This window comes from Heteronotia binoei, chromosome 1 (genome assembly GCF_032191835.1).
Source record: "Heteronotia binoei isolate CCM8104 ecotype False Entrance Well chromosome 1, APGP_CSIRO_Hbin_v1, whole genome shotgun sequence".
Lineage (NCBI taxonomy): Eukaryota > Metazoa > Chordata > Lepidosauria > Squamata > Gekkonidae > Heteronotia > Heteronotia binoei.
In genome coordinates this window covers 251,990,036-252,013,036 of record NC_083223.1, presented here as the reverse complement: position 1 = coordinate 252,013,036, position 23,001 = coordinate 251,990,036, and the positions used below count along the sequence as shown (strand labels likewise).

Sequence of the window (23,001 nt, the reverse complement as noted above, 5' to 3'; positions counted from 1 at the left end):
CACTGTGCCCTGCTAGGGGTTGGGAATGTGTCAGAGGGCAGACCAAGGGAAGGAAGCAGACAGCAGCACAGGGGAGCGGGGTCAGCAAATGCCCCCTGCCGGAGCCCACTGCCTGGTTCAAGTGCCAGAGATGCTTGGACACTGAGTGGTCGAGAGCGAGGGGAGGGGGAGGCTGAGGGGGGGCAGTGGAACTTACCCAGCCATGGGCGACAGTCCTCGCATGCAGAGCCTCTGGGAGCCCGGAACCTGTGGAGACCTGGAAACAAGAGCAGATAGCCCCCTCACAAGTCAAAGATATTGTCAAAGCAACTGTGCAGTGCAAAACCCATCACCAATGTGCCTGCCTGTCCCTCACTCTAAGTCTGTATGGCCGAGAGCTCGCTCGCAGAACTTCCCGCCACGCGCTTCTCTCCCTAACAACTGAGTTGTGTGAGGCCAGAGCGGAAGTATTTCTAGGAGGGGGGAGACTGCGATTGGGTGATGGGGAGGGGGCTCATCAGCCCGAGGTGCGAGGCGATTAGTGAGGCAATCGCGCCACTCCCTCTGGATTGTGCTGTTAATGATCTTTAGAAGAGTTGGCTGCTTCAGGAGGATTTTTATGGCAAGCACAGGATATATGTATTTTAAATAGTTTCAGAAACATTTTGAAAATAAGTTGAAATTAGTTGCATAGTAGGAAGGTCAACAGACCCTTTTGAAAGAACTCATAGATTCATCATGACTCTTCCCTCACTTAAAACCCCCATATAAGCAGCTCAAAGCAGATTCAGGATTTTCAATGAGTATTTGACATGAGGCACGCACTCCGAATTTTCATCATATTTCTTATTTGAAATTGCTGTGCAGAATGGAGGCTTTTGCCTTCTGCACTGCTGCTTCAATTTCTTCTTCAATTGGCTGTGAAAATTTGCTCATGGTTCTGTAGGGGAGGAGTTGTGGCTCAGTGATAGAGCACCTGCTTGGTGTGCAGAAGGTCCCAGGTTCAATCCCAGGTGTCTCTAGTTAAAAGGACCAGGCAGCAGGTGATGTGGAAGATCTCAGCTTGAAATAGCATTGCCAGCTCTGGATTGGGAAATACCTGGAGATTTTGGGGGTAGAGCCAAGAAGGGTGGAGTTTGGGGAGGGGAGGGAGTTCAATGAGGTATAGTGCCATAGAGTCCACCTTCCAAAGCGTCCATTTTCTCCAGGGGAACCGATTTCTGACACCTAGAGATAAGTTGTAATAGCAGGAGAACTTTACCCCCCACCTGGAGTTTGGCAACCCTAACCTGAGACCATGGCTTTTTTTGTAGCAGGAACTCCTTTGCATATTAGGCCACACACCCCTAATGTAGCCAATCCTCCAAGAGTTTACAGGGCTCCTAGTACAGAGCCTACTGTAAGCTCCAGGAGGATTGGCTACATCAGGTGGATGTGGCCTAATATGCAAAAGTGTTCCTGCTACAAAGCAAAACAAACAGCTGGAGGTTGTTTACTATCTTCTGGGCAAGGAAAAGGTGTCACTGGAGGTGAGGTGGGAGGCAGTTGTGGATTTCCTGCATTGTGCAGGGGGTTGGGCTATATGACCCTGGAGGTTCATTCCAGCTCTATGATTCTATGCAGCAGAGGTCTGGGGAAATGCAGAGCAAAATCTCCATGGAAGCAACCTAAGTCACACTGGTTCCCCTTTCTGAATCATTATTCCAGAGTTCTTACTCTCAACCAATGACTGGTCTTTCACAAAACGCACTCATCCATCTTGACCCCAGCTGGCTGCACTCACTGGATGGCCTCTGCTGCCCCTCTAAGTAGATCTGCCAACGATTAGCCACACTGGCCAAAGGCAGTCTCCATATTTAGGCCCAGAGTGCCTCTGACTACCGGTGCAGGGCAAACAATGGTGGGTGGGATAGAAGGCTGTATGCATCTGGTCCTGTACCTCAGCCTCCCAGAGCTAGCATTGCAGTTGGCCACACTTGGAGGCAAAAGGCTAGGCTCACTGGACCCCTGCATCTGATTCTGCCTGTTTCTTTGCCCCTCCCCAAGACTGCTTGCTTCCAGGAAGAACGTGACGTGCTGGTGCATGGGGACAAGCAATGGATCACCACCCTGCATTATGCATTCCAGGATGATCACTATTTGGTGAGCTCCCCACCCACCCCATTGCCTTGAGCCCAGAGGAGTTCCCCTATACCCGGAGATCTTGGTTTGCACACCATCTGTGATGGGAAGTGAACTTAGCTTTTGGAATCCATGCAGGTGCCTTCTGGGACAGCAGGCTCAGACCCGTGTTCCCTGTAAGCTGAGTTAGTGTGAGCTAGCTCACAGTTTTTTAGCCTCCAGCTCACACATTTTTGCCTTAGTTCAGGAAAAATGGCCCAGAGCAAACTAATTTATGCAGTAGCTCACAATTTTAATGCCAGTAGTTCACAAAGTAGAATTTTTGCTCACAAACTCCACAGCTTAGAGGGAGTATTGGGTCAGACATGCCAACGTCTGGGCAGTTTGCAGCCTGGGTCAGCCACAGTGTTCCCTCTAAGCTGAATTAGTGTGAGCTAGCTCACTGTTTTTTTAGCCTTTGGCTCAGACATTTTTGTCTTAGCTCAGGAAAAATGGCCCCAGAGTAAACTAATTTCTGCTATAACTCACAACTTTAACGCCAGTAGCTCACAAAGTAGAATTTTCGCTCACCTTAGAGTACTGATCAGCTTCAATGAGTCTGAGATCTTGCAAGGGGTCATTCCCCCAGCTGGCTGGGTGAGGGAAGCTGGAAAAGTGTTTCCCAGGAGAAGCATTGCAGAGATAGGAGGGACCGCCTTTTACCAAGTCAGCCCAAAGCTAGTCTGTGACCCACAACATAGCCTGAATGGCAGCCCTCTTTGCCAACCTACTGGACAGTAGAAGATCTTTCCTAGCTGTCCTTCTCTGTCTTTTGTAATGGGCAATTCCAGGGATGGAACCAGAAGTTCCCAGATTCCCATGAGGGAAGTGAACAATGACCTGTGGATTGACATGTGGTTGTCACCTTGCTGGGCCCTCCCTCCTTCTCACCTCCCACTCTTTTGCCTCTCCTCCTCCTTTTGCAGTACCTTGTGATGGATTACTATGCAGGAGGTGACCTGCTCACCCTCCTAAGCAAGTTCGAGGACCGCCTGCCTGAGGACATGGCCTGTTTCTACCTGGCCGAGATGGTCCTGGCCATCCACTCCGTCCACCAGCTCAGATATGTCCACAGGTATCTGTCATTTGGCATCTCAGCCAGCTACAGACCTTGCTTCTTGGCCTTTGTCAAGGGAGAAGGGCCTTCCCTTCCCTTGGAGGCGGGCCAGAAGGGATGAAATGGTGCAGCAGTTGCCCTGGCTAAGGTGCTTGTCTTACGCCAAAATATGCACAGCTGTGCATCTTGGGACCTGAGTAGTCTCAAGTGAGGAAGGATGGAAAGAAACAAGATACCCAGGAAGAGGATTGAGGCGCTCTGGACCCCATAATCTTAATTCTAATCCTACTAGGGCTCACTGTTTTCCAAATAATAGAAAAAAGGAGCCCTGCTGCCTCCTTGCCATTCCCTCTCCAAGTCTGCAGGTTCAATTTCTTTCCCAGAAATGGGAAAAGAACTCATTTACCAGACATGCATAGCCCTTTAACTTAGCAGGAAAGATCCCAGTGGACATCTCTCCTGAAGGGCAGCCAGGGGCAAGCAGAATCAAGGACACTCCACAAGGGCCGCTGTGTTCAGACCCAGGCTGCAGTGACAATGACTATGGCCCTGTGGTATTGCCAGTATTATTATTATTATCTGTTTATTTATATTCTGCCCGTTCCCCAGAGGGACTCAGAGCGGAGCGCAACATGAATAATAAAATCACAATAGAATCAACATAACAATAAAACAGTGTAACAGTAAAAACCAATTAACAGTACATTTGGCACAGCTTGCTCTAGGGCTGTTTTAAACCCCCAGTCTGCTCCTCCGATCAAATCTCTCTTGGTTCCCTCCTTCTGATCTTCTAGCCCAGGATTTTAGCTCCTGCATCTACCTTCTAGGTGCTGCTGCTCCAGAGACATTCCAAAAATCCAAGAGCCATGGTTCATGTTATCCCAGCTAGGGGTGTGTGTGTGTGAGAGAGAAAGAGAGCGCTTTCTGCATGTCCAGAATGTGTGAACTGGAGATTCAAATGCTGACTCAATTTATTGTCTTACCCCCTTCCAATGCCACTCAATGCTTTTTTAAAAGTTTTAAATGAAGTTTTTATTAAAGCACAGCATGTAAGTTCACTCAGTTGAACATCTATTCTTCATCTCTTTTAAGTAAAAAAACCACACTCATGTTTTAAATGCTGCTTCAGAGAGAGAGGAGAGAAGTGGCTTTGGAGTGTCATAGTTAGCCAGCCAATCACATTGCTATATGCAAGAAGCGGGAAGAACAGCTGTTCTTTAAGATTGATCCTAAGGAGAAGAGTGTTATGTCTGGACAAAATGCAGCGAGTTCATTTTTTGCAGCTAGCTCACAGCTCAGCTTGTGTCTGTGTTCACCAGCAGTCTTAGTTTGCACCTGCGCCCCCCACACAGACCCTTGCTTACTAGTGTTGCCTCCAACTCTGCAGGGATATCAAGCCAGACAACATCCTCATCGACACGAATGGGCACATCCGCCTTGCTGACTTTGGCTCCTGTCTGCAGCTGCGTCCAGATGGCACGGTGAGCCTCAATTGTGTCTGGGGGCAGTGCACAGGCCAGGCAGTGGCATCAGCCACCTCTTGCTACAAGTGGCTTTTGCCAATTCATCTCAAGTCATGGCTGACTCTTTAGAAGGACAGGTTGGCTTTGTGGCATGTGAGATTCCACCATATAGACCATTGCACTGCCAAGGTGACTTAGCACACTGGGCTATAGAGGGTATGCACCTGTAAGATGTTAAAAAGTAACCTATTCCCTTTAATCTGTAAATTTTTAAAGAAACAAAGTACAATTGAATAGACCAAAAATAATATTAAGTTCCTGCAAAAGTCAGCCTCACTGGGAAGGAATTGCTACATAATTTTTGATGGGGTCTCCCTTAGAAAGGATCCCCATAAGTTCTGGATTGTCTCTGAGAAGAGTATCTTGCTGACTGAAGCTGATGCATAGAATGGCCTGCCAAGAAGATGCATTCAGTGAATTTTGAAGATTGTAGTGGGATGCAGGGGAAACGACACCCCAAACGACACTGACCCCCAAGCTCTTCTTCATCCTCAGGTGGTGTCTCCGGTGGCAGTGGGGACTCCTGATTACATTTCCCCTGAGATCTTGCAGGCCATGGAGGACAGGAAAGGGAAATACGGCCCAGAATGCGACTGGTGGTCACTTGGGGTCTGCATGTATGAGCTGCTTTTCGGGGAGACACCCTTCTATGCAGAGTCCCTGGTGGAGACTTACGGCAAGATCATGAACCATGAGGTGAGTGGGGCACTGGGGGAAGACCTGTGGAGTGAGGCATTGTGGGAGCAGCAGGAGAAATGGACACAACAGATGATTTATGAAAGAGACTGTGGGCATATTTTTCAATACCTCCCATGTGGCGTTTTGACATCAGGAAAAAGGGTCCTCCCGTTTCCAGGAGATGGCCAGAGCTGGGACAGGGTGCTGAGTAACCTGGATAGGTAGCCAACTGGACATCATTTTGGTTGAGTGGAAGGATTTGCTGCTGTTCAATAAATGACTGATGGTACCATTTGGAATTGGGTACAAATCCCTCTCCCACCTCCATCATTTTTGTGGTCATTTGCACGAATCATCTGGAGATGTTGGTTTTGCAAGCTTATGTGCTCTCTGCTTGTGTCACTTTGTTGTCTGGATGGCATGGTGTGCATTTGGGGTAGGGATCCCCGCTTTTGACCTGGGGATGGATTGGATGGTCTTTGAGTCCCTTCACCTATGCACGTATATTTCAAGCTCTGGGGAAGAGGCTGTAGGAGCTGCATGGAGATCATCATCAGAACCCAAATTCCCTGGACAAATATATTTGGCCTCCTTCCTCCACTTAATCCTCATAGAAATAACATCTTGAGGCACTTTTCCTGAGCACTGACTGGGATCTGCCCTTTGTTGCCCCTTGTTCTTTTACCCTTTCTCACAGGACCACCTTCAATTCCCCACCGACATCACGGACGTCTCTGAGAGTGCCAAGGACCTCATCCGGGGGCTGCTGTGTCGCCAGGAGTTGCGCTTTGGCCAGAATGGCATCGAGGACTTCAAGAGGCACCCTTTCTTTGAGGGCATTGACTGGGACAACCTCCGTAAGAGCATACCGCCCTACGTGCCCGAGGTGACTAGCCCTGCTGACACCTCCAATTTTGATGTGGATGATGACACGCTCAAGGAATCGGTGAGTGGTTGAGGGCAAAGGGTGATCTTTTCCAGGACTCATTTTGGGCAGGAGCTCACAGGAGTGGAGCTCCAGAACCTCTAAATTTTATTGTGCTCTTTCTTTCTTACCCCCCCCCAATACTTGCTTCTGGATTCCATTGTTCAAACCCCCTGTGAGAATTTTGCTGAACTTTAAGATTTGACAAACTTTCTAATATTTTTCCACACAAAAAATGGGAAAATAACCAAAACATATAAAGCAGACAGATGGAAATCTTCATCATGCCACTGTGGCCACATAGAAGAAAGTCATTTAAAAAGTCTGATGGGAGTAAGGTTTTATTATGACAATTATAATTCAAGAAGCATTTTAAGGTAGATGCTGAACTGATATAATGAGCCCCGTGGTGCAGAGTGTTAAAGCTGCAGTACTGTAGTCCTAAGCTCTGCTCACAACCTGAGTTCGATCTCCGGTGGAAGTTGGGTTTTCAGGTAGTAGTAGTTTTTTATTCACGGTCATCCGACCAGCTTAATACAAACAAAAGCATAAAAACAAAAACAAACCCATCACCTCTTACACCAAATTCCTGACTCGTACTATTACACATATTGTTAAAACTCATAACCAAGATTTACACTCTCAGTTTCCCTCCTTTCCAACTGAGCAGCGTAACAGAAACGGGCAATCTTAGATGAAACATCAGAATGAGCGTCAGACAGGAGGAAGGCAATTTGCTTATCCTCCTGGGGTTTTCAGGTAGCCGACTCGAGGTTGACTCAGCCTTCCATCCTTCCGAGGTCGGTAAAATGAGTACCCAGCTTGCTGGGGGGAAGTGTAGATGACTGGGGAAGGCAATGACAAACCACCCCATAAAAAGTCTGCCGTGAAAACGTTGTGAAAGCAGTGTCACCCCAGAGTCAGAAACGACTGGTGCTTGCACAGGGGACCTTTCCTTTTCCTTGAACTGATATAATTTAGTACACCTTCCGGTGATGGCAGGGGTGTGTGGCATATGCAAATGAGTTGTGCTAATGAGCTCTGATAACTCTTTTTCTACGAAATGACTCCTGATCTTTTCCCACGAGGGCTGGTCAGAGCAGACCAGCCACTCGCAATGCCAAGTTTAGACAGGGGATAAAATTCCCTCACTGTCACTTGTCTCTTACCTTCCTTCCACTTTGATTACATGAATGGATACTCAGAAGGAAGCAGGAACCCCAAAAGAAGCTGCCTGCCTCCCCCTTTTCATAAATGTTAAGAGCAGCAGACCCCACTGAATAGGTTTCCTTTCCTCTCCACTCTTCCAGGAGACGTTGCCGCCAGTGTCTCATGCTGCGTTCTCTGGCCACCACCTTCCCTTCGTTGGATTCACCTTCACTTCTGGGGGGTGAGTGCAGTTCCAGTTTTTTTCCTTCTGTCTGCCACATACATATCTCCTTCTCAATGATTTTATGGGTCTTTCCTGCCCCTCCCTGGCAGGGTTGGCTCTAGACTGTCTGGCACCTTGGCAAGGCTAACTTTGCCCCCCCCTTCACTGATAACATCACCAAGTCACATGGGGGCACCCAATTTGGCACCCCCAGAAGGCTGCTGCCCTAGGCAGTTGTCTAGTTTGCCTCATGGCAGAGCCAGCCCTGTTCCCTGGAAGTGAGATCTACCTGTGCCTTTGAAAACATCTGCTCAGTGTGGAGTAGTGGCAGCCGCAAAGCTTCATGCTGGGCCTTCTGAGGGAAAAGGCTGAGGAAAAGGCCAGAATCATCATTCCCTTATATAAATACATATAATGTTATATAAATCCTTTATATGAATCTTTTAAATTAACCAGAGACCAAACTGTAAGAGGAAAGGCAGAGGGACTTTGGAGTTTTTAGTATGGAGAAGAGGGTTTTTGGGGGGGGGGGCATGATTGCTCTCTTGAAGTATTTGAGAGTCTGTCACTTAGAAATGCGGCCCTGTGGCACAGATTAAAACAGCAGTACTGTGGTCTGAACTCTCTGCTCATGACCTGAGTTCGATTCCGGCGGAAGCTGGAAGTTGACTCAGCCTTCCATCCTTCCGAGGTCGGTAAAATGAGTACCCAGCTTGGGAAGGCAATGGCAAGCCACCCCGTAAAATTTGTGAAAGCAACATCACCCCAGAGTCAGAAATGACTGGTGCTTGCACAGGGGACCTTTCCTTTTCCACTTAGAGGAGGGCACAGAGCTGCTCCTGTAGGCAGCAGAGAGGAATTGCAATAATTGGTTTAAATTAAGGGTGGGAAGGTGTCGGTTGGATATTTAGAAAAACCTTTTTACAGTAAGAGTTGTTCAAGAGTGGAATTAAAAAATATGCCCACAACTCCCCTTCACTGGCAGTCTTCAAGCAGTGGCTGGACAAACACTTGTCAGGGATGCTCTAGGGGCTGATTTTGCATTGAGCAGGGAGTTGGACTAGATGGCCTTCCAACTCCATGATTTTATGATTCTACCAGACAAGAACAGGTATTTTTGGACAGTGCACACACATTGTTCCTCACTCCCTCCCTCATGCAGATAGGAAAGTCCATGTTTCTGAACTTCCCTGCTCCCATTGGCACCATTTGCACTCTATGTCACCTCATGCCTGCTATTCCTCCACCCTGTGGCACATGAGAGCTTTTGGTCAGCTTTTAAAAAACTGGCAGCTGCCTAGTATAATAGCTACTGCCAGTGTTTTTTAAAAATTGGCCAAAAGCCCTCATGGTGTGGTATGGGAGGGATAGCAGACATGAGGGGATACTGAAGAAAACATGGAGGATACCCCCTGTGAGGACGCTCTGCTGATGCTGCAGTGATTCCTCAGTGCGTACACAACAGAGAATTGTCCCCATGTGGAAACATGCAGGATTGGAGTTCCTTCCTCATTAGGACAGGCTGAAGGATTTTGGGTTCTTTAGTGGTTAGGGTCATCAACATCCAAGTCGGGGCTGGAGAGCTTCCAGAATTACTGCTGATCTCCAGTCTACACATTTATTTATTTAAGAAGAGGAGTTAATTTTTATACCCCGCTCTTTGCTACCCAACGGAGTCTCAAAGCAGCTTACAATTGCCTTCCCTTCCTCTCCCCACAACAGGTACCTTGTGAGGTAGGTGAGGCTGAGAGAGTTCTGAGAGACAGATCCGAGGTCACCCAGCTTGCTTCATGTGGAGGAGTGGAGAATCAAAAATTTATTTCACTTCTCCTAGAGATAATGGCTGCTTTGGAAGATAGGATTGCATGGAATTATACCTTACCAAGGTCCCTCTCCTCCCTAAACCCTACTCTCCCAGGCTCCACCCTCAAAATTCCAGGTATTTCCAAACCTGGAGTTGGCAACTCTATAATGAAGAAGAAGACATTGGATTTATATTCCGCCCTCCACCCTGAATCAGTCTCAGAGTGGCTCACAATCTCCTTTATCTCCCCCCCACACACACACACACAACAAACACCCTGTGAGGTGGGTGGAGCTGAGAGAGCTTTCCCAGAAGTTGCCCTTTCAAGGACAACTCTGTGAGACCTATGGCTAACCCAAGGCCATTCCACCAGGTGCAAGTGGAGGAGTGGGGAATCAAACCCGGTTCTCCCAGAGAAGAGTCTGCGCACTTAACCACTACACCAAAGTGGCTCTCTGTTGAAAAGTGCCATCAAGTCACAGCTGACTTATGGCAGCCCCATGGGGTTTTCAACGGAAGAGACGTACAGAGGTGGTTTGCCATGGCCTGCCTCTGTGTGGTGACCTTGGCCGCCTTTGGTGGCCTCCTATCCAAGCAATAGTCAGGGCTGACCCTGCTTAGTTTCTGAGATCTCATGAGACTGGGCTAGCCTGGGCTATCCGGATCAGTGCCAGGGGTTCTTTAGCTTAAAGAAAAGATTATTGTTGTGGGAACAAAGACATAGTTATAAAATTTTGCCTGGTGTAGTAGGGAGAAATGAGAAAGGTTTGAGACCAGTGAGAGAAAGGAGTGCTTCATTCAGCGCATAATTTATTTATAGAATGTATTGCCATAAGGTGTGGTGACGGATGTTGGCTTGGTTGTCTTTAAAAAGCAATTAGATGAATTCATGGAAGAGGAGGGGCCTAGCCAGAGCTATTAGCCACTATAACTAATTTATCTATTTATCAAGGACATTTTTGAAATCCCGCCCTTCCCTTAAGGAGCTCAAAGCGGCATGCACGGTTCTCTTCTCCTTATTTTATTCATACAACGACCTGTGAGGTAGGTTAGGTGGAGAGAGAGTGAGTGTGCCTGGCCTGAGGTCACTTAGCAAGCCTGAGGGCAGAGTGGGGACTGGAACCCAAACCTCCTGAATCCTTTTGAAAACAAAGACGAAGCCTGAAGATAGCAGCTGCTGTGAGGTGCACCACAAAAGAGGGGCTGTTCGTTTCACAACCTGCCTGTGGACATCTTTAAAGCAGGAGGCTGAACCACTGCTGGAGACAAGGTGCAAGGCTAGATGGAAGGAACCTGGGCGTTCTTATAGAACACATGCATGTGATGATCTCCTGCTTGTCCTCCACTTTAAATCGATTTAATGTGGACAATTTAACACTTTCCATAGTATGGATTATTTGGAATCCCCTTCCTAAACATGAATTAAAGAGCTGTGGAGGAAGAGAGGGGTTCTCCATTTTGTTGACTCTTTGAGGTAGGGCTGAATGGGTGCACATTTTATTTTAATTCTGGTTTTATCCTTCCCTTCCTCCAATAGCAGCATACAACATTTCATTCTCCTCCCCTATTTTATTTTCACAACAGCTTTGTGAGGTAGGCATAGGCTCGATGAGGGGTCCTCAAACTTTTTGTGCCTGAGGGCACCTTTGGAATTCTGACACAAGGCAGTGAGCGGAATCTCAAAATGGCTGCCACAGGAGGCAGAGCCAATCACAAAACGCTAGTGAGATAGGCGATACGTACCTCTTCAATATTTCAGGCAGAAGCTCTGATTCCTTATAAATAGGCCCAGCCAATCAGACTCACTGCTGGGCAAAACCTCACCTAGCTCCACCCACTTTCTATAAGCACTTTCTACGTGCCTTAAAAGGTGTTGGTGGGAACCAAAGCCCCACAGGCACCACATTGGAGACCCTTGGCTGAGAGGGTGATTAGTTCTGGGTCACCCAGTTTTCTTAGTGTGCTAATCTGCATACTGGGACCCCAAATATGTGGTTTTAGTAAAGCGAGGATTTTAATCCACTTTGGAGACTGTGAATACAGAACAGAAGACCCAGTTTGAGCCAGATTAATTCATGCCGCATAGAATGAAGCCATCTTTTGTGGGCTGCCGCTTAGTGGTGGCAATAAGAAAGCCAAACCACATAAACACAAATCTCTGCAAATCCATTTTATTGCTATTCATGAGCCTGTCTGTGGAAATTGTACCAGTTGTGTGCCAAAGTGGATAGGGTGCTGACCCCTCCCTGTCCCCACAGCCCCCTTTTGGAGAGGCACCCAGCCTCCCCTTCCAGCAGCTCCAGCTCCATGCGTCTAGAGAAAAGGATCCGGACCCTGGAACGCGAGAAGCTGGATCTGGCTCATAAGCTGCAAGGTGAGTTCTAGAAGAGGGCTTCCCAGCCCCTGTAGAGACCTCCAAGAATAGAAGCCAGGAGCCCAGCGGCTCTGGACCTAACTTCAGCCAGTTCTCACCAGACCACAGCCAATGTAATAATAACAGCAGTGGCTTGGAGCATGCATAGAGTGTAAATGCTGCTAGGTGCCATACGTCTAGGATTTAAGTGGTTCTAGAGAGGCGTCTCCTATTGCCATAATAATTCATTCTTCTCCAACTACCTTCTTGAGAGTAGGGCATGGATCCTGGTGCTGAGCATCACAGCAGCTTGTTGCCATCTTTTCATTCCAAGATGGGGGTGCTCAGAAGGGGCATGGCCATTCACAAGAGTGGACTGGCCATATAACTTACAGGGAATGTTGCCTGTGAGCCACTGCTCTGAAGGGTCACTGGCTGCTGGGAGCAAGCAGAACCAAGCCCCAGTAGCTCTACCAGCACTGCCTGCACTGCATAGTCTCTTGGTTCAGACCTGGCCAGCAGAGCCAGTGATGGTTGCTGGCTCACCTGTTGCCTCGTCCAGTGGAGGAGGGGCTTCTGGCAGGGGCTGAGATGAGTGGCAGCTGCAGAGCTGGCTAGGCCACTCAATCTAGCTTGCATCTGGTTCATTTAACCCTCCGCATTCATATCACTGACTCATTCTCAGAGTTAATGTTCCGGGTTTTTCTCTCTTTCTCTTTGTTTTTCCACCTTCTGACTCCCTGCACAGATTCTCTGGCAAAATCACCTTCCAGGGCACCAGCTAAGGACTCTGAGATCAGGAGTCTCCGGAACGAGGTGGAGAGTTTGCGGAAACAGTTGGCAGGTGCTGGCAGGCTGGGTGTGCCCTCCTTCCTGGGCAGTTAGCAAATGGATACAATAGAGAAGAGTTGTCAGGGGCTGTTTCTCCATCCACTGTAATGGGCAAAGTGGAATTTGTCTCTTTTATGCAGCTGTTCAAAGCACAGAAGTCCCATGCTAGAGTGGTGAGGTGGGGGCTTAGTTTCTGTCCTAAAGCTGTTGGGGCATCTAGTAAACACAGTGGGGATCTGATTGCTTTCAGTGCTGCATGGTGCCGTATCTGGGTTTAAGGCTTGCCTTAGGGATTCCGCATCAGGGAATGTGGACCCTTTATTAAGGAAATCAATTTTGGCATGGGCTGTCAGCTGCTGATAAGAAGTGAGCAAAACTCTTCTTTTTTATTAGGCCAGCTGAGGTTCACATAGGCTTTTGAGTTTCACAGGAGTTGTTTTCTGATGAAACAGAGTTCCGTCAAAAAGCTTGTATTTAATCTGGGTTTGTCCCATAACACTAGTTATTTTACCTTTTATTAGTTGCTGCACAGCAAGTAGCGGGGGACCGGGGTCTGTAGCTGGAAGGAGGTTTCTAGATAGTATCCTGGGCACATAGACACTCTTTCCTTTTTTTCAGAGAATCGTCTGGAGACTGCAGAGGTCCAGAGGCAGCACCTGGACAGGGTGGCATCAGGGCAGGTGAAGACTTTGGAGGAGCGACTGAAGATACTGGAGCGGGAGAAGATTGATGTCCTTCAGGTATTGGGAGCCATGGCTTGCTGTAAGAACTGTACTGTCATAAAAGAATTGGGTTGTGTGAGGGTTTTCTTTCACTTTTAAGCACAGACATCCAAGGAATGTGGGTTTAATAGTTCTTTCTGATCACAGCTATTAAAGCTCCCAGAGTGGGCATATATGTATCCAGGGGTGGAATTCTCCTTTGCATATTAGGCCACACACCCCTGATGAAGCCAATCCTCCAAGAGCTTACAGGGTTCTTAGTACAGGGCCTACTGTCAGCTCTTGGAGGATGGACTACATCAGGGGTGTGTGGCCTAATATGCAAAGGAGCTCCTGCTAGAATTCCACCTCTGTATAATGTATCAACCTTTAGCTGACAGTTAAACCCAATTTTTTGCAAGACAAGACATTTGGAATGCCTTATAATCAATCTGCTTTGGCACTAACACTTGTTTATATGCCGCAGTGTACATGTATAAACAAAGATCTGACCACTGAGGAAGGCCCTGGAGGCTGAAATATGTTTGGTCCTGTTTTAATGTGGTTCAGGTTACCAATCTAGATGTATTGAAGTATTGGTTCTGTTTTATGGGATTTTAACCTTGACATATCAAATTGGATTAGGTTCTATAGATCCAAGACTTCTTAGTTCAAATATTCACCACTTCAAGGGCAGGTTGTGCTACTGTTTTCAAAGTATGCATTTAGCACACTTTGTAATGAATGCATATAGTTTGTTTAATTTATTTCTTAAAATGGATTTTTCATTTGCACCCAACCTTTGGGTACCCAACTTCATTGTCTGTTTAATCAAGTACTTCTGTGCCACTTTTCTCCTCAAAGGAACTTAAAGTAAAAAGGTAAAGGTAGTCCCCTGTGCAAACACGGAATTGTTACCGACTCATGGGGTGATATCACATCATGATGTTTTCTTGGCAGACTTTGTTACAGGGTGGCTTGCCATTGCCTTCCCCAGTCATCTACACTTTAGCCCCAGCAAGCTGGGTGCTCATTTTATCAACCTTGGAAGGATGGAAGGCTGAGTCAACCTTGACCCTGAACCCAGCTTCTGCCAGGATCAAACACAGGTCGTGAGCAGAGCTTGGACTGCAGTACTGTGGCTTACCATTCTGCACCATGGGGTAGTTTATAGATATTCTCTACCCCACACACACAAAACAAAACCACCAATTTAAATTATAATTTAAATTAATGAAACAGTGAAAACAAACATATCCTGGATGGGTCCTGATTTACTGGGCTGGCCCCAGGCCAAGATCCTCAGGCTAAGACCTAAGAACCCTTTGGGGTTTGCCCTTTGGCTCATACCCCATTCTCAGGCTAAATACCTGCAAGTAGAGGAGAAAACAAACCTAACTCAGATGGTATTCAGCTCTGGTTAGCAAGCTAGCAGGACCTTCCCCAACTTCCTCCTCTGCCAACAGGATTCTGCAAGGGGGATAACATTGTGCCTATTTCTAACTAAGTGGGCCTTTTCCAGTGCAAATGGCTTTATGATTCTGAATTCTCGAGGAGGAGAATAATGTTCCCATTTTCCCAGAACAGGACCTGAAATTCAAGCCTTGCCACTTGCCTCACATGGGGGTGTTTTCACTCCCTCTAGAGGATCAAAAGCCATGTTTTAGTTGCTAGAGAAGAACAAGGGTTTTTGAGGATGGGGAGGGAGGAAATGGAAACGGTAGCAGGGAGCTACAGGAAAGGATTTGTAGGCTGCTTACAGATGGGCAGTTTGGGGGGGTTGGGAGGCATCCCAAATCGGGCCAGGTGAAAAAGAGCCATCCCGAAGCCTCCATACGCTCCCCAGCAATGTGCCTGCATCCCGTCTGCAAGGTGGCTGGGCACCTCCAGAGAAGCCAGACTGCTCCCCCCCACCACCAATTCCCAACAGTTTTTAAGAAAAAAAGCCAGAAGCAGCTTGGGGGGCTTGGTGGTTTCACAGGCCAGGGTGCCTCGCTTGTGCCCTGCTGCTTCCAGATAGCAAAGAGATGACTGGCATATTGCTTAAAAATTTGCTACCACTTCCAAAGCGGTAGTTTTTTTAACCACTCTCTGGTACCTTTTTGAGCCACTCTCTGGAGGCTGGAGGGCAGGGTGGAGAAGGATGAGAATGGGCAGCAGATGTTGCCATTTGGAAGGATTTTTTTGGGTCAATTTTAGAGGCGTCTCTGAGTTGGCCCAAAGTGCCAGTCTGTAATCACGCATAGAGTCTGTGTGGTAAATGAAGGTGACAACTGGTTTAAAAAAATTCCTCTCAACAATGAAGGCCACCTTTTTTTTTTTAACCAAACAAAATGTTAAGATTGGGCAAAATTCAGAGTCACTGGCAACTTCTGCCCCAGTGAAGCCAGATCCCAGATGTCTGAAGGCAACAACCTGTCTGGTGGAGCCTGTCTGATCCACTTGTGCACTGCCTTTCTTTTGGGGCAGGAGCTGGCTGAGACCCAAGAGCAGATGCAAGCTCAGGCTTGGGAGCTGCGAGAAGAACAATGCCGGCAGAAGGAGACGGCCCAGGAGTTACACCGAGCAGAGGCCAAGTGTGGGGAACTGCAGGCCCAGCTGTTGCGACACTCCAAGCAGTTGCGGGAGCGCCAAGAGGAGAAGGAATCTGCAGCGCGGCGAGTGGAAGGACTGCGCAAAGAACTTGCCCGCACTGAGAGTGGCCGCAAGGAGGTAGCTGCATGGGCCCCAACTGGGGGGGACCTAGTGAAGTGAAATGCTGTCTTTGTGTCTCAGGGAGCTCTTAAAAAGGGCCAGAGGGATAACATGGCCTGGAGAGTTGGGAGAATTTGGACAGCTCTTATGGGCACGGGTCAGTTTTTGTTAATATCGCAAGGCTGAGCCTTCATGTGGGGTTGCCAACTCCAGATTACGAAATTCCTAGAGATTTGGAGGTAGAGCCTGAGGAGGGCAGGGTTTGGGGAGGGGAGGTACCTCAGTGGGGTAGAGTCTATTCTCCAAAGCAGCCATTTTCTCTAGGGGAACTGATCTCTAGTATGGAGAAAAGTTGTGATTCCAGGAGATCTCTAGGCCCTGGCAGTTGGCCATGAACAGAAGAAGAGCTCTGCTGGATCAGACCAGTGGTCCAGCATCCTGTCTCACCCAGTGGCCAAACAATTCCTCTGGACAGCCAACTAAAAGGCGTAGAGGCCGAGGCCTCCCTGTGATGCTTCCTCTTGGCTGTGGGATTCAGAGGTTTAGTGCCTTTGAATGGGGAGGTTCCCTTCAGTCACCATGGCTAGTAGCCATTGATATCCTCCATAAATTTATCTAATCCTGTTATAAAGCTTTTTATCCCTGAGGCCATCACTACATCCTCTGGCACTGAATTCCACATTTTAATCACTTTCTGTGTAAAGTAGTATTTCTTTTTGTCTGTCCTAAACCTATTGCCCATCAGTTACATTGGATGCCCATCACGAGTTCTAGTATTTTGGGGGAAGGAGAAAAATTATCTTTGTCAACTCTCTCCATCCCGTGCATAATTTTATAAACCTCATGTCCCCCCCCCCTTTAGTTTCTGTTTTCTAAACTGAAAAGTCCCAAACTCATCAGCCTTTCTTCATAAGGAAGGTGCGCCAATCCCCTAATTATCTTCATTGCCCTCCTCTGCACTTTTCCCAGCTTTGCTGTGTCCTTTTTAAGATACAGAGACCAGAAATGTACACAGAACTGTACATGGCTCAAGTTAGACCCTACTCAAAGCCACAAAGGGGGACTTCCTCAGGACAGGAAGCGGGTCACTCGCCTATCCTCCAGGGGCTTAGTGATTCTAGAAGCTTCTCCAAGGGAGGCTTGGACCTTGGGTCCCAGTGGGGTTGGCAGAGGCTGAGGCGTCTTCTCCCCTTTCAACCCCTGCAGCTGGAGGCTCGGATTGAGGGTCTAATGAATGAAGTATCCAAGCAGCGGAGAGGGAAGGAGAGGGCTGAGCAGCAGCTGAGGAAGTTGAAGCAGGACTTGGAGGAGTTCAAGGTAAGTTGGGGGAAGGTGTGGAATTCCCCCCCTGTGGGTGGCACCAGCCTGCCGGTGACATGTTTGCTGCCCTCTGCAGGTGAAACAAGGCACGGTCCCTGTGCATGCTCCTGGATCCAGGCGAGCCACAGATGGTTCATGTAACCCCAAAGAAGCGCTGCGTGCCCTGCGAGAGAAACTGCAGGCAAAGGAGAAACAGCTGGAGGCACTCCAGAGCGAGATGGCTCTGCTCCGGGAACAGCTGGAGAAAGCCAGGTCAGAGTGGTGAATAGCCAGAGACACCCCACCTTTACCCAAACCCTACAAGGTTTTCTTCCCCCCCCCCCAAAAAAAAAGGTCACAGGAGACAGTTGTGGGACTCTTGAACAGAGAAATGGGTCAGTCAGAGCAAAAATATAAGAAGGCTGCTCTTGGGTGTGCACCTATGCATGTCTGATCAGTTAGAATGGGGCAGGGAACTGTGAGCTTAGGTTCCCCAGGTCTGTCCTCAGCTCTGGCAGAAGAGTTTGAGAGGGAGAGATTCTTCCTCTTTTTTGCTTTAAAGTATCCTTGAGAGAACCAGTTTGGTGTAAGTGGTTAAGTGCGTGGACTCTTACCTGGGAGAACCAGGTTTGATTCCCCACTCCTCCACGTGCAGCTGCTGGAATGGCCTTGGGTCAGCCATAGCTCTCCCAGGAGTTGTCCTTGAAAGGGTAGCTGCTGTAAAAGCTCTCTCAGTCCCACCTGCCTCACAGGGTGTCTGTTGTGGTGTGGGGGGGGGGGAGGTAGAGAAGATTGTGACCGCTCTGGGACTCTGAAATTCAGAGTATATAGCGGGGTATAAATCCAATATCTTCTTCTTTCCTTTCCAGAGGGAAGAACCTGGACCCAAAAGACCAAAACAAAGAGTTTGCAGCCAGTGGCAGCCGAAGCACCTTACAACTTTGGGACCAGGTTGGTAGGAGCCCTTTAGCTGTGCCTGAGGGTCCAGTGTTATCGCTCTGCTGTGGATGGAGGCCTTTGGTTGCAGCAGATTCTCAGGGCCCCAGAGGAGTCAAGAAATATTCAGCAAATTAACTTAACATTTTTTTTAAAAAAAATGCTTAGACTGAATTCCCAAAAGCCTGAAAGCAGATGTGAAAATTGAGGGGAGGCTTGGATTTATAGCTCTTGCAGTTGACCTAGCCTTGAACCGTGACCCAATGGGTTGAAATTAAATCAAAGGAGTTTCTGGCTAAAGATTAGAAAGTACTTCCTGACAGAGCAGTTCTTCAGCGGAACAGGCTTCCTCGGGAGGTGGTGGGCTCTCCTTCCTTGGAGGTTTTTAAAGAGAAGCTGGGTGACCATCTGACAGCAATGCTGATTCTGTGAATTTAGGCAGATCGTGAGAAGGAGAGCAGGAAAGGTTGCATCGGTGCTTAGTTCTTGTGACCTCTTCTTACACACCCAGGGAAATGCTGATTGCCACTTTGGGGTCAGTCAGCAATTTTCCTCCAGGCCAGTTTGGCCAGGGATCCTGGTGGTTTTTGCCATCTTCTGGGCATGGAGCAAGGGTCACTGGGGATGTATGTGGGGAGAGGGGAGGTATCTATGAAGTTATTGCATTGTGCAGGGGATTGGACTAGAATTAGATGACCCTGGAGGTACCTTCCAATTCTATGATGGGAAGGAGGGAGGGAAGCAGGGAAGCTTGTTATCAGGTATGACAGTTCTCCTTTGCTGTGCAGGTGGACTCACCTGGCGCTGCCAACCACAGCCCAGATCAGGACCCCTGTACCCTGGAGTCTCGCAAGGAGGCCTTTGCCAACTGGGAGATGCAGATTGCTGACATCTTGCGGTGGTAAGTGAGTGGCTCCATCCACTGACCTGGAGCTGCCTTTGGAGTGAATGAGGGCTTAGTGCAGGGGTGGGGAACCTCTGTTCCAAGGGCCTTATGCAGCCCTCGAGGTCACTTGGGGTGGCCCTCGGGGATTGCTGGGCCAAACCGAGCCATGTGGCAGCCTCTCTGGGGCCTGGCTGGCCAGCGAGGATTGTGGGGCCCAGCTGCACTGTGCAGCAGCCTCTCCATGGCCAGGCAGGAATCACAGGGCCCAGATGTACTGTGTGGCGGCCTCCCTGTGGCTTGGCTGGCCGACCAGAATTGCTGCAGGGCCTGGAAAAGTTACTGTCACAGTTCAGTTTGCACTTGATTATCCCAGATGGTGTGGGCTAATATGCTAATGAGTGTGTGACCTAATATGCTAATATTAGGGGATGTGGTCTAATATGCTACTGAGTTCCTGCTGGGCTTTTTCTACAAAAAAGCCCTGGACCTATGCATTGGCGGAGGGCCAGGTGTGTGTGTGCCAGATTAGGCTCTCCCCACGACTTCAAATAGAAAAACAATTATTTGCATTAATTTTGCTGGCCTGAATTGTTCTCCCTTGGTGGAGCACTATTTTTTAAGTTGATAATTTTTTATGGCCCGCGAATGATGTTATAAATATCCATATGACCCTTGGCAGAAAAAAGGTTCCTCACCCCGGCTTAGTGCCATAGGATACAGGTGATGCAGTCATCTAGTCAAGGATTCAGCTGAGCATGAGCCAAGCGCTTTCCCTTTTCTGCTGAGCAAATGCAGACTGAGCAGAACCAACCTGAGCCTCAGCACCTTTCCACAGGCCATGCAGCAGGTTGTCTGACATAGTTTGCTGCAGGACTTTTTTTGAACAGGAACTCAGGAATGCAGTTCTGGCTGACTTGGTGTCAGGGGGCGTGTCCTAATATGCAAATGAGTTCCTGCTGGGCTTTTTCTACCAAAAAAGCCCTGGTTTGCTGTGTTGCAAGGGGGGTGTTGAACTGAGGCTATTGCCTCTCCCCACAAGTGGAAGGGAGAAAGAGATTTAGCCCACAGGAAGTGGCAGGAGTGGGAGACTGTGGTCAAGAGACACTGGCATTTGGAGGACAACTTTGGAGAAAGAAAGCCTAAGAAAATAAAGGTGCTCAGTGGCAGAGGGTTCCAGACATGCAGGGGGTCTCAGGTTCAATCCCTGGGATCGCCAGTTAAAAGATGAAGCAGTAGGTCCTGCCAGTCTGAGTAGACAATACTCACTTTTCTTTTCTTTTTTTGGTGTTTTTTTGTTTGTGTGTATTCTTATGTGCCTGGAAGTCATGGTAACTTCTGGCAACCCTTACTGGGGCTTGGACATTTTTCAGACAGGTGGCCTGCCTCTGCAACCCAGCCCTAGTATTCCTTCTCCCATCCAAGTCCTTGCCAGTGTCAGTTCTGCTTAGCTTCTGAGATCTAATGAGATAAGGCTTGCCTGGGCTATCCAGGTCAGGGCTGGACAATACTCACTTTGACAGACCAAGGGTCTGATTCAGTGTATGAACATATGAAGCTGCCTTATACTGAATCAGACCCTTGGTACATCAAAGTCAGTATTGTCTACCTTCAGACTGGCAGCTGCTCTCCAGGGTCTCAAGCTGAGGTTTTTCACGCCTACTTGCCTGGACCCTTTTTAGTTGGAGATGCCAGGGATTGAACCTGGGACCTTCTGCTTACCAAGCAGATGCTCTACCACTGAGCCACCGTCCCTCCCTAATGGCAGCTTCATGTGTGTTCATCTGATTCTCAACCATCAGAGAGGGAGTGTGCTTAGAGAGGCTCCTGATTCTGTGCTGGACTATTTGAGAAAGGAGAAGGATGCAGAAGGGTGTTTAGAAGCCCTGGTTGGACAGGAGGATTCGGGGGCAGGGACTGCTGCTGCCATTGCTGGGGAGACGTGGTTAGAATTTCTCCTCAGCCCAGTCGGCTTCTTTCCGTTGCCTCAGGGTGAATGATGAAAAGGAATCAAGGGGCTACCTCCAGGCCATGGCCACACGCATGATGGAGGAAGTGGAGAACATGAAGCAGGCTGGTGCACAGAGCCCTGGGCCAAAAACGCCGGTAGGACAGCTCTCATCTGAAATTAACCTTTCCCCCTGTGCTCTTCCATCCACCCTTCCCTCTGTGCAGTGATTCCATGCTGGCCCAGTCTGCTGTGTTCTCCTCTAGATGCATTCTGCCTTTCTCTTCCTCTGCAGGACAGCCTTTGGAAAGCTCGGCGCCTGCAGAAAGTGGAAGCCTCAGCCAAGCTAGAGCTGCAGTCAGCGCTGGAGGCTGAGATCCGGGCCAAGCAAGGTGTCCAGGAAGAGCTCGACAAATTGAAGGTGGCCCATGTGGCTGCCGAACGGTGAGTGGACGGAGGAAAATCACATGGCTCAGTGGTACAGCACCTGCTTTGCATACAGAAGGTCCCCAGTTCAGTCCCCGGCATCTCCAGGTAGAGCCTGGATTCTTAACCTCTGGGGGTAATTAGTTCCAGGGAGAGAGACTGTGGCTCTGTTAGAGCATCTGCTTTGTGTGCAGAAGATCCCAGGTTCAGTCTTTGGCATTTGCGGCTAAAAAGATCAGGAAGTGGGTGATGTGAAAGACATCGGGCTGAGACCTTGGAGAGCCACTGCCAGTCAGAGCAGACAAGACTGACCTTGCTATGCCCGTGGTCTGACTCAGCAGTAAGGTTCAGGAGTGGAACAGGGCAGAAGAGTTGGCCAATCTGATGATGCAGTTGATTGAATAGAACTAGTCAGGCTTCATATTACAATGTGGCACAATGCCAGGGAATGAGCAGGGATTTTTCATAACTCCATAAGAACTTCTTACAAGGAGCCTTGTTGGATCTGACCCATGACTGATCTAGTCTAGCATCCTGCTTCCCACATAGGCCAAAAGCTCTCGCTTGCTATTGTACCATGGCAATAGTGCCTCTGAATACGGAGGTTCCATTTGGTGCTGATGGCTAATAGCCATCTGAAGAGCATTTCCTCTGTGAATTTGCCCAGTCCCCTTTTGAAGACATCTTATCCTCTGGCAGTGAATCTCATATCTGAACTGTTACCCACGGGGCTCTGAGATTCCAGCAAACAGCCCACGTTTTAAAGTGCATCTTCTACAATTTTATTTTTGCTCTGGGGTGTCAAATTCTGAACTTGTGGAATGTCATCATAGGATGTGAAGCACCGCCAGTTTCGAAACGGCCTCATTTTGAGAACCATGAGGGCTAGAAATCTGCTTTCTCAAAAAAGGAAAAGTCAACAGGCTTCTTTGAAGAAGATCCCAAGTTTAATCTTGCCCTGCTAACACAATGAAGATCAACTTGTTGTACAGTCCTGCCCTGCTAAGCAAAGCTTTTAAATGCTGTTTCCTTATAAGAGGCCCCCTGCTGGATCAAACTAGTAGTCCTTCAGCATCCGGCTTCATGCAGTGGGCAGCCAGTTGCCCTGGAGGACCAATAAACAGGTCAAGGCCTTCCCCTGATGTTATCTGCTAGTACTGGTATTCAGAGGCTGACCTATCCTCTGGACCTGAAGGTTCTTCCTGACTGTGGTAGGGGTTAGGAACAGCCCTTTTAGTGTAATGCTGTAAAGTAACATTTCTTCTTCCTCCCCTGCTCCCAATTTGTGTCCCAAAGCCAGTTGCAGGAAGCAGAGAAGCAGAACCGGGGGCTGCGTCTGGAGCTGGAGAAGCTGAAGGGGGAGCTGAAAACTCGGTCGCTGGAAGGTGAGGGTGCCCTTGTGTGTAGAAGTGCTAGGCACCGGTGGGCATTA

General features: G+C 48.5%; 1 protein-coding gene across 1 annotated transcript in view; it reads left to right on the top strand.

The window, feature by feature from the left end:
- The window catches only part of CDC42BPG (CDC42 binding protein kinase gamma), a 67,679-nt gene that overhangs the window by 29,918 nt on the left and 14,760 nt on the right, over window positions 1-23,001 (top strand). Inside the window, exons 4-20 of the mRNA XM_060250239.1 lie at window positions 2,026-2,121; window positions 3,066-3,214; window positions 4,584-4,677; window positions 5,215-5,415; window positions 6,095-6,343; window positions 7,633-7,712; window positions 11,757-11,872; window positions 12,600-12,695; window positions 13,301-13,422; window positions 15,853-16,095; window positions 17,284-17,394; window positions 17,474-17,655; window positions 18,246-18,327; window positions 19,101-19,213; window positions 21,187-21,301; window positions 21,439-21,587; window positions 22,866-22,954. Coding sequence (XP_060106222.1) covers window positions 2,026-2,121; window positions 3,066-3,214; window positions 4,584-4,677; window positions 5,215-5,415; window positions 6,095-6,343; window positions 7,633-7,712; window positions 11,757-11,872; window positions 12,600-12,695; window positions 13,301-13,422; window positions 15,853-16,095; window positions 17,284-17,394; window positions 17,474-17,655; window positions 18,246-18,327; window positions 19,101-19,213; window positions 21,187-21,301; window positions 21,439-21,587; window positions 22,866-22,954 — 2,287 coding nt within the window. The remainder of the gene's footprint in view (window positions 1-2,025; window positions 2,122-3,065; window positions 3,215-4,583; window positions 4,678-5,214; window positions 5,416-6,094; window positions 6,344-7,632; window positions 7,713-11,756; window positions 11,873-12,599; window positions 12,696-13,300; window positions 13,423-15,852; window positions 16,096-17,283; window positions 17,395-17,473; window positions 17,656-18,245; window positions 18,328-19,100; window positions 19,214-21,186; window positions 21,302-21,438; window positions 21,588-22,865; window positions 22,955-23,001) is intronic.